This window comes from Brassica rapa, chromosome A06, assembly GCF_000309985.2.
Source record: "Brassica rapa cultivar Chiifu-401-42 chromosome A06, CAAS_Brap_v3.01, whole genome shotgun sequence".
In the NCBI taxonomy this organism is placed as follows: domain Eukaryota; kingdom Viridiplantae; phylum Streptophyta; class Magnoliopsida; order Brassicales; family Brassicaceae; genus Brassica; species Brassica rapa.
This window is the reverse complement of record NC_024800.2, coordinates 14454064-14465026: the sequence shown is the minus strand read 5'-3', so window position 1 is coordinate 14465026 and position 10963 is coordinate 14454064. Positions and strand designations below refer to the sequence as shown.

General features: G+C 43.9%; 1 protein-coding gene across 1 annotated transcript; it reads left to right on the top strand.

Annotated features, from left to right (window-relative positions):
* Nucleotides 1–1412: 1412 nt before the first annotated feature.
* Nucleotides 1413–2336, top strand: LOC117126094. Its single transcript, XM_033273482.1, has one exon. The coding sequence runs from the start codon at nucleotides 1413–1415 to the stop codon at nucleotides 2334–2336; it is 924 nt and encodes a 307-aa protein (XP_033129373.1).
* The last annotated feature ends 8627 nt before the right edge of the window (nucleotides 2337–10963 follow it).

Sequence of the window (10963 nt, the reverse complement as noted above, 5' to 3'; positions counted from 1 at the left end):
ATACGCCTGGTTAACACTCATCAAAACAAAAGATAGGGTTTTTGATGCATTTAAAAATTTTCAAAGCTATGTTTGTTGGGAAAAAATATCCCGGTATTATTTCCCCCAGCCTCTGGACATGACTCAGATCCCCGGATCCCTGATAAACGGGTACCCCGGGTCCCCGCCGGAGGGAATCTTAAGCTCGGTCCCTGGACCCTGCTTCCTTCCAAGAAATAGAAAACTTCTGACAAGGAGAAACCTTCCATATTTCCGAATATGGAAGAGTTTAACCTAATGAAACCGACTTCTAGACGACTATATAAGAGCGAAAACAGCCCTCAAGCAAGGGATCGACTTGTCCAAGGCTTAGAGAATAGAACTAGATGGCTAAAATTAGGGTTCTTACTCAATACCTTGTAATCTTGTTCGTTCTATCTAGTAAAAGTCTCTTCAAGCCTATTTCTTCATTATCATCTCTAAATCCTCACAAAATACATATAAACACCCTCGGTTTACTAGCTTATCCATCGTTCAGTGGTACTCACAAAGAGCCTACTCAAAAATCCCTTAACAGTTTGGTGCTAGAAGGAGGGGAGTAATCTAAGATACGTGACAATGGCGGTGGATGAGCAAGACAATCCATCAGAATCTACCCTAACAGAAGCCAAGCTTCAACGACATATCGACGGACTGCAAAGCCAAGTAACCGACTTGGACAAGGCTCGGGAAACAACCGAAAATCTAGAGCTTTCCTCCGAGGTTCAGAGCCTGAAGGAAAAACTTGGTGAACACTCCAAACAGCTTGAGTTAAGCGCCGAGAAACTCAACCAACTACAGACGGAGAACGCTGCACTCGGAGACCAGAACAAAGCTCCCAACACGGCGAGGAACAAGAAGCGTCGCTTCAACACTCGGGTTCGACCTATGGGAAGCCTGAGCACTCCCAACACCGGAGAAGGCACCACTAACGCGACTCATGCATCCGGGGCGGCTGGGGCAACACTAGAAGGGATCGAGGATCACCAGATCTATGACCTCGAGGAAAGTGATTCCAAACCTGAACCCAAGAAAGAAGAACCCAAGAAGACGGCAGCCAAGTCTTCCATAACCGCCCATCTGGAGCAGATGTTTTCCAAGAGGTTCGACGCCATGCAATCCATGGTGGAACGTCTACCAGGAATATCTCCCCCAATCCGGAGGAGCAACCCCGACTCGTAGACAGATACTCCCTTCACGGAGGAGATCGCCTCAGTCGAGATGCCTCAGAAATTCTCCTTCCCCAGCATCAATATGTACGATGGTACTGGAGACCCCGATGATCATATCGCACAATATAAACAGAGGATGCTAGGAGTTGCGCTCCCCAAGGATTCCCGTGAAGCTATCACGTGTAAAGGGTTTGGCTCCACTCTAATTGGACCCGCCTTGCAATGGTACATCAATCTCCCTACAAGTTCGTAGAACAATTCGCGAGTAGCAGGAGCCTGGAGAAGACTTCAGACGGTCTCTACGAGATCCTCCAGCATCGAGCAGAACCCCTGCTGGACTACATAGCCCGTTTCAATCAAGAGAAAGTAGCGGTCCTTGAATGCAGTATCCCTACCGCAATCTCTGCCTTCAAGAAAGGCATACTTCCAGACGGAGGGCTCTACAAAGAGCTAACCATGTACCCTTGCAAAACCATGGAGGATGTGCTATCCCGAGCGTGGGCACAGGTGAAGTGGGAAGAGGACGTCGCTATCCGCGCCAAGGCTCAACCCAAACAGGATCAAAGGTCCACCCGATCAGACCGGGGAGACCGAGAAGAAAGATCCTCCCAAAAGGGATCCAAGGACTCTGGAAGCAGGAACCAGGGCAGGTTCCAATACCGACCATTAGAAAAAGAAGAGGGCATGTCTATGTCTGCCTGGCCCGATATCTCCCATCTCTCAATATCCACACCAGAGCTGGTCATAACGCTGAGGCAGATAGGCCAACAGGTCAAGTGGCCCCCAAAGATGAAAGCACCTGGCTCGTTCCGGAACCCGGGACTCTGGTGCGACTTCCATCGTGATCATGGCCACAAAACTGAAGACTGCGTCGCCCTGAATATCGAGGTCAACAAACGGCTCCAAAAGGGGCATCTCCGAGAATTCCTTTCAGAGAAAGCCAAGGCTCATTTTAGCAAAGAAGCATCGGGGAAATCCAAAGGAGACGCACCAAGCTCACCACCTCGCCAGGACCGGGTGATTCATGTCATCTCAGGAGGCTCTGGCGTAAGTGGCGTGATTCATGCAGCTGCGAAGAAGAGACTGCTCAAACCTAAACGCCTACTTCTAGGTACCGACGAGATAAGCTTCACAGCCAAGGAGTAAGAGAAGATATTAGCTCCCCACCATGACGCTCTAGTTGTCTCTCTCACCATAGCGAACTGTTTGGTGAAAAAAATACTAGTAGACAACGGGTCCTCCAGCAATATCATCTTGCTGACGGCGTACCATGTAATAACCCTCTTTAAAGAGTAAAACGCAGACAAGGAAAAATCTTATAACAGCCGAGAAAATTACTCAAGTAAGTGGAAGTCGGATTGATCTTTTCCCGTGGATGTTTGTGGATCCCAAGGTACATAAGAAAAATTTAGAAAGTCTTAGAATAATTTTCCATCTGAAGAAATAAATTCTTCAGGAAGTTTAGTGGATTGAAAATGCCCACGGTTCGGCCTAGAACGTCCTAGACGGACGAGAAAATTAATCGAAAATTTATTATAGGGCCTTAAGATAGAAATGACCTTAGAATTATTTTAGAACAATTTAGGTATGGGGAAAGCAAGGTTTTGGCCGATGAGAAACATCTTCATCAATCCAGATGAGATAACTAGGCGTTCGTAATTAACTATGGCTCGTTTGGGTCCGTTTACGGTGTTTCGGGTGTGTCCGGAAGCTGCTGGAGGATGCAGCAGCCTGATTTACTCCTTCCAGAAGCTGGTACTATGTCTCTTATTGATTGGACGTGGTCCAAGCAGCTCATGTTTCTTTCTTATTGGCTGATTTGGTGGCTGGCCACAAATCTGATTTTTATTGGACAGAATTGTGGCTACACACTAACCTGTCTCCAATTGGTTGCATGGGGCAGCCAGGACAGCTCCTGCTTCCCTACCCACGACCTTAAGCTCCCCTTAATCATTCCCATCACCTATAAATACCCCACACCCCTTAGTTTAGTTCCCACACTAAAAACTCGACAATAGGAAACCCGAGAGAACCCGAGAGCACCCAAACCTTAAGGATTAAATTGATAGAAGCTCTAAGTTGTGTTGGCCGCGAAATAGAAGCGTTTCCAGTCCAAAACTTTCATCTAAGTGTTGAGGTGAGTCTCGGTTATGGGTTATGATTGTTGTGTGTGCGACTGGCGCCTGCAAAACAAGAGTATTGGTTAATGCATTGCTAGGTTGCGCGTTTAGATATATAATGATATGATAATGATTCATGTTTGTGAAAGATATTGAGTTATATCGTCGGGATTCGGCTCGAGGGGTATAACATGATTGTGATACATTGATGTTGTGTTGCATATACTTATATCATTGCATTATATTGTTTGGGCCTCGGCTCAGATAATATAACATGTTTGATCATATCTTAACGGAGAAACCCGTAAATCCACGGACTTGATCCGTGAGAGTCCGACACTCGGGTGAAGGGTCGTGAGAGTCATTGGTGTCCACTCAAGGCCCGTGCCTTGTCTGGGGCCTTACCAAAATTAGTTCCGGGCAGGACGCGAAGACACGTGTGATAGGGTTAGCTACCCTCGACCGTGTAGCTGCATGACGATGCGGCAAGTGTGTTATCTGGGCCATCGGCTTTTTAGACTTTGTGTTTAGAGTCAATGGGCGTAAGAAGGGATGTGTTATGGACTTCGTATCGATATAGTAACAAATGGCGAGAGGCAGTCCTCGATGATCAATAATGATCGAACCACTCGTGAAGAGTGGATGCTTTTTTACATGATTGCTTTATTTTTGCATTGCATATTTCTTAATATTATTGATCTTTTTACTTAATGTTTGATGCATAATGGGGGGGGGGATAAATAATTGTTAGGAAACCCGACTCACTGAGCAAAATAGTTGCTCATTCGACTCTTTGTTTTGCAGGTAACCCGTAGTAGTAGGTTCCATTTGGGATCGGAGGAGAACAAAGCTGTTGGTGTAGATTTGCTACCTTTTGTAAACATGTACGTTTTGTTTTATGTAAGATATGGTTTTGAACTTCGGCCGAACATGTATAAAGTTTTGATGTGGTTGAACTTAAAGTATATGAATAAGAAAAGGTTTGTGAAATGCTTTGATTCCATATGATACTAGTCCTAGTCCGGGACGAACTAACTAACGGTTTCAAACTCGGGTTGCAAAGCCTTAACTTGGAATCGCTAGGAAACCCGTTCTTGGACATATGATCTTAGGATTTCGGATCTGATCTGGGAACCTCGGATCAAATGTTCGGGCACGTGGTAGTAGTATCTTCGATCTGGTTTGAGTTCTTTAGTTTGTCGTGCATGTTCTTGTTTGATTGGTGCATGGCAAACTAATTAACTTTTATTTATTCCGGATCGGCGGTGTTACAACGAAGGTGCTATCAGAGCATGGTTCACTTTGCTCACTTGGGAACCTGTTTTCAATAATTTATCGAGTCAAAGGTGTCGCAAAAGGTAGAATAGGAAACCAACATGCTCCTTTGTTAGATAAGTTGAGATTAGTACTTACCATGGGTTGTACTGCAGTATGTTTCCAAGACGTACAAGGAGTGAGGAGCTAATGATGACACCACCAAGATATGGACAACGTAATTCTGAAAACCGCAGAGTCTATTCAAACCTTGAGGTAACAGATGATTCTGCGATAGCACAAGGAAATAACCATTGCTATGAATACGAACATGAGTTTACCGGGACAAATCCGACGGATTCACATATGGGCTATGAGCAAGAAGAACGATATGAGGATCTGAGGGAGAGGAATTAAGCACTTGATATGTATGGATCAAGGCGGAATTATGCAACAACAGATAATCCAAGGGCGGAATGAATCTGAGTTCATGCACCGGGAAAGGACGCCCGACCCACGTTGTAGGCAAGAACAGAGGACATATGGGAGTTCTGATCCTTATAGTATTAGTACAAGGCTTGCTAGATAGACTTGATCATAGAACCGGTGAATCATCAGAGCGAAGACCATCCTCCCCTCCTGATTACCTGAAGATGGTCACGTTAATGAAGAAATTTGGAACCGTTAGATATACTGGAGGAACAGATCCCTTCGAAGCGTCAACATGGCTGAGGAATTTGGAGAAAAACTTTCGGGCCATCCACTTCCCTGATAATTTAAAGAAGGATGTGGCAATATACTACTTGACCAAAGATGCTTCTGATTGGTGGGATAACGTGGAAGAATACTATATGGGAAGAGAGATCGACTGGGAAGATTTTAAAACGGAATTTGAACGGAAATACTTCCCACCTGAAGCAAAAGACCGGCTGGAGATTCAATTCTTCGAGTTAACTCAAGGCAACCGGAAAGTCAGGGAGTATGAGGCAGAGTTTACAAAGCTAAGGAAATATTCTCCTTATGGAGCAAGGAATGAAGGTGCACTAATTCGAAGGTTTATAAGAGGATTGCGAGCGGATTTGGCTAGCCGACTGCAAGTAGTGAAGTTTCATACCCTTTATGAATTGGCGGAGATAGCGGTAAATGTTGAAGAAGGTATGAAAAAGGAGAAAGCCATGATGAAACATGCAGCGCCATCTCGCAGAACTGAAGGGCTAGGAGTACGAAGAATGAATAATAAAGGACAATTTAATCGAGAGAGAGGCCGAGGAAGAAGGAATGACAGACGGTTTACGAATGGCCCAGATGTGTGTTACACTTGTGGTGGTACATGACATTTTTCTAGCAGTTGTCCTTATAGTCAGGGAAGAAAAGCCCCTGATTATATTACTTGTTTCTCGTGTGGTGAGAAAGGGCATTATGCCAACAGTTGTCCCCATAAGAGACAAGTTACGCTTCCAGCACCACCCACTAGACTAGCGATTGAACCAGCCCTGAATCGACAGTCAGTTGGAAAGCAAGTTAATGCTTTAGAGTTAGGAAAACCCGAACCACAACAGCCCCATCAGGGACCGATCACAGGTAACTAGGGTTTTAACTCATTGCTTGTTTGTGTGAATTTGATGCATGAAATATAAAATGTGAAATAAATATTGTTTAGGAACATTGTGTGTTGGTGGAGTTTATGTGCATGTTCTCTTCGACTCGGGTGCCACACATAGCTTTGGGATACCTGAGGTAGTGTCGAGTTTTAAGGGAACCTTTACTAGAGTAAAGGTAGGTGTTTTAGTTAGAACCCCTGGGAACCATAACCTTTGTGCCGATAGTTGTGTACTTGGGATCCCAATCTATGTGGGATCAACGGTATATCCTGCAGACCTGCTAGTTATTCCTTTAGGACAACACGAAGTGATTTTGGGCATGGACTGGCTGTCGAGATACTACGCACAGTTGGATTGTGGTCAAGGAAGAATTACACTTGAAGAAAGCGGACAACAATCAACGACATACTATGGAATATATCCAAGTGCTGGAGTGTCACTTGTATCTGCCATAAGAGTTGAGAAAGATTTGATCGAGGGCGAGGTATATCTTGTAACTCTAACTACCCTTGGAGGAGAATTGAATGAAGGGACAAAGTTGGAAGAGATAGCAGTAGTAAAAGAATACCGGGATGTATTCCAGCCATTGGAAGGATTGCCCCTACCACGAAGTGATCCTTTCACCATTACATTAGAGTCAGGAGCAGCCCCAATAGCTAAGGCACCTTATCGAATGGCTCCAGCTGAGCTTGCTGAATTAAATAAGCAGTTGGAAGATTTGATAGAAAAAGGATTTATCAGACCGAGTTCTTCACCATGGGGAGCACCAGTCTTATTTGTAAAGAAGAAAGACGGTACCATGCGGTTATGCATCGATTATAGAGGGATTAACAATGTTACAGTTAAGGACAAGTATCCCTTGCCAAGGATCGATGAATTGTTGGATCAGCTTCATGGGGCAAGCTGGTTCTCAAAGATAGATTTGGCATCGGGATATCATCAAATCCCAATATCAGAGTTTGATATCATGAAGACGGCTTTTAGGACTTGGTATGGCCACTATGAATTTGTGGTAATGCCTTCTGGTCTTACTAATGCGCCAGCTGCTTTCATACGCTTGATGAATGATATATTTCATGAGTACTTGGATAAATTTGTAATCATCTTTATTGATGATATACTTATTTATTCCAAGAGTAAAGAGGAACATGCAGAGCACCTCCAAAAGGTATTAGAGCGATTAAGAAGCCATAAGTTGTTCGCCAAGTTTAGTAAATGTAGTTTCTGGAAAAGGGAGATTGGATTCCTTGTTCATCGAGTGTCAGAGAAGGGAGTTGCAGTAGATCCTGAAAAGGTTAAAGTAGTTAAGGACTGGCCACACCCTACCAGCGGTACCGAGGTTCGAAGCTTTCTAGGATTGGCTGGGTATTATCGAAAGTTTGTGAGGAACTTTTCCATCATGGCCAAACCCTTGACGAGGCTGACTGGGAAAGATATATCATTTGAATGGGATTTGAAAGAGGAAAAGGCTTTTACACAATTAAAGGAAGCTTTGAAAACAGCACCTATTCTTGCATTACCTACTCCAGGAAGACCTTACACAGTATACACTGATGCTTCTCGAGTAGGACTGGGTTGTGTACTGATGCAGGATGAAAAGGTCATCGCCTATGGTTCAAGACAGTTAAGGAAGCACGAGGAGAATTACCCCACTCACGATCTAGAGATGGCCACAGTGGTATTTGCTTTAAAAATATGGAGATCCTATCTTTATGGCGAGACGATTCAAATCTTTACTGATCACAAGAGTCTCAAGTATCTCTTTACTCAGTCAGATTTGAATTTGAGACAAAGGAGGTGGATGGAGTTTATCACGGACTATGACTTACAAATCCAATATCACCCAGGAAAGGCGAATGTGGTAGCAGATGCACTGAGTCGGAGGAGAAGTGATACAGCTATTGAGAAGGACTTAGAAGCCTTAAACGCAGAATTCAAGATTATTAGTCTTTCAGCCATAGAAGGCGAGGGCAGCGAGCCATTGGGATTGCGAGCAGTGAATCAAGCAAACCTCCTGCAAAGAATTCTAGAAGAGCAGAAGGAAGATGTGAAGCTAAAGAAGATTATAAAAGAACTTGAAGAATCATGCGGAAGATATGATAGTGGTTATCATTTGGGTGATGAAAGAACCCTCCTACTGAACGGAAGGATAACCGTACCTGTAGGAAAGGAGTTACGAGAAGAAATCTTGAGTATCGCACACCACTCAATATTAAGTATTCATCCTGGAAGCACCAAGATGTACCAGGATATACGTCGATACTATCACTGGCCAGGAATCAAACGATCAGTTGCTAAGTGGGTAGCTCAGTGCCAGACCTGCCAACAAATTAAGGCTGACCATCAAGTGCCGGGAGGATTATTGCAAAGCCTACCAATCCCAGAATGGAAGTGGGAGTCAGTGGCTATGGATTTTGTAACAGGACTACCTCGAGCACCAGGAAGAGGGAATGATACTATATGGGTGGTGGTAGACCGACTAACTAAGACTGCTCATTTTCTACCCATTAGAATTGTTGACAAGGTAGAAGTACTGGCAGAAGTTTACTTAAAGGAGATAGTACGATTACACGGAGTTCCTGCCAACATAGTATCTGATCGTGATCCAAGATTTACGGCTCAATTCTGGAGAGCTTTCCAGCAAGTATTGGGGACTGATCTTCATATGAGTACGGCGTTTCACCCTGAAACTGACGGGCATACGGAGCGAACAATCAGAACCTTGGAAGATTTGCTAAGGATGTGTGTTTTAGACTGGCCAGGTACATGGGAACAATATTTACCTTTGGTAGAGTTCTCTTATAACAACAGTTACCATGCAAGTATTGGAATGTCCCCATATGAGGCATTATATGGACGACCTTGCCGCACACCACTGTGTTGGGCTGAAGTTGGAGAAAGACATATGTTAGGACCAGATGTACTAGATGAAACAACAGAAAAGATAAAGATTGTCCGGGAGAATATGAAGAAAGCTCAAGACAGGCAGAAGAAGTATGCCGATCAGAATAGACGTGAAGTAATATTTCAAGTTGGTGATTGGGTATATTTGAAGGAGGCCGCACAGAAAGGGAGAGATAGATTCGGAAAAGTGGGAAAGTTAGCCACTCGATATATAGGACCATATCGAGTGATGCAACGGGTTGGAGAAGTAGCCTATCAATTAGAGTTACCATCAGATATGGCACTTCACCCAGTTTTCCATGTCTCAATGTTAAGAAGGCATATACGAGATCCTACCGAAGTAGAGCCGCAACGAGTTGAAAACCTTCGTTCCAACCTCACTTACCCTGAAGGAGCACTTCGAATCGGAGAAAGACGAATAAGAAAACTGAAGAATCAAGGGATTCCTCAAGTGCAAGTATTTTGGGGAAAACAGCGTCGAGTAATTGTGACATGGAAAGATGAAGAGAGGTTTAGAGCAACTCATCCTGAACTGTTTTTGGAAGATGATGAAGATCAGATCGGTGGAGCATCAAACCACTAAGAATTCGGGACGAATTCTATTAAGAGGGGGAGAATGTACTAACCCTCTTTAAAAATCTTGTAACAGCCGAGAAAATTACTCAAGTAAGTGGAAGTCGGATTGATCTTTTCCCGTGGATGTTTGTGGATCCCAAGGTACATAAGAAAAATTTAGAAAGTCTTAGAATATTTTTCCATCTGAAGAAATAAATTCTTCAGGAAGTTTAGTGGATTGAAAATGCTCGTGGTTTGGCCTAGAACGTCCTAGTCGGACGAGAAAATTAATCGAAAATTTATTATAGGGCCTAAAGATAGGAATGACCTTAGAATAATTTTAGAACAATTTAGGTATAGGGAAAGCAAGGTTTTGGCCAATGAGAAACATCTTCATCAATCCAGATGAGATAACTAGGCGTTCGTAATTAACTATGGCTCGTTTGGGTCCGTTTACAGTGTTTCGGTGTGTCCAGGAGCTGCTGGAGGATGCAGCAGCCTGATTTACTCCTTACAGAAGCTTGTAATATGTCTCTTATTGATTGGACGTGGTCCACGCAGCTCATGTTTCTTTCTTATTGCTGATTTGGTGGCTGGCCACAAATCTGATTTTTATTGGACAGAATTGTGGCTACACACTAACCTGTCTCCAATTGGTTGCATGGGGCAGCCAGGACAGCTCCTGCTTGCCTACCCACGACCTTAATCTCCCCTTAGTCATTCCCATCACCTATAAATACCCCACACCCCATGGTTTAGTTCCCACACTAAAAACTCGACAATAGGAAACCCGAGAGAACCCGAGAGCATCCAAACCTTAAGGATTAAATTGATAGAAGCTCTAAGTTGTGTCGGACGCGAAATAGAAGCGTTTCCAGTCCAAAACTTTCATCTAAGTGTTGATGTGAGTCTCGGTTATGGGTTATGATTGTTGTGTGTGCGACCAGCGCCTGCAAAACAAGAGTATTGGTTAATGCATTGCTAGGTTGCACGTTTAGATATATAATGATATGATAATGATTGATGTTTGTGAAAGATATTGAGTTATATCGTCGGGGTTCGGCTCGAGGGGTATAACATGATTGTGATACATTGATGTTGTGTTGCATATACTTATGTCATTGCATTTTATTGTTTGGGCCTCGGTTCAGATAATTTAACATGTTTGATCATATCTTAACGGGGAAACCCGTAAATCCACGGACTTGATCCGTGAGAGTCCGACACTCGGGTGAAGTGTCGTGAGAGTCATTGGTGTCCACTCGATGCCTGTGCCTTGTCCGGGGCCTTACCAAAATTAGTTCCGGGCAGGACGCGAAGACACGTGTGATAGGGTTAG

Coding starts and splice junctions, on each gene's coding strand:
- LOC117126094 (XM_033273482.1), top strand. CDS start 1,413: ATGGTACATCAATCTCCCTACAAGTTCGTAGAACAATTCGCGAGTAGC.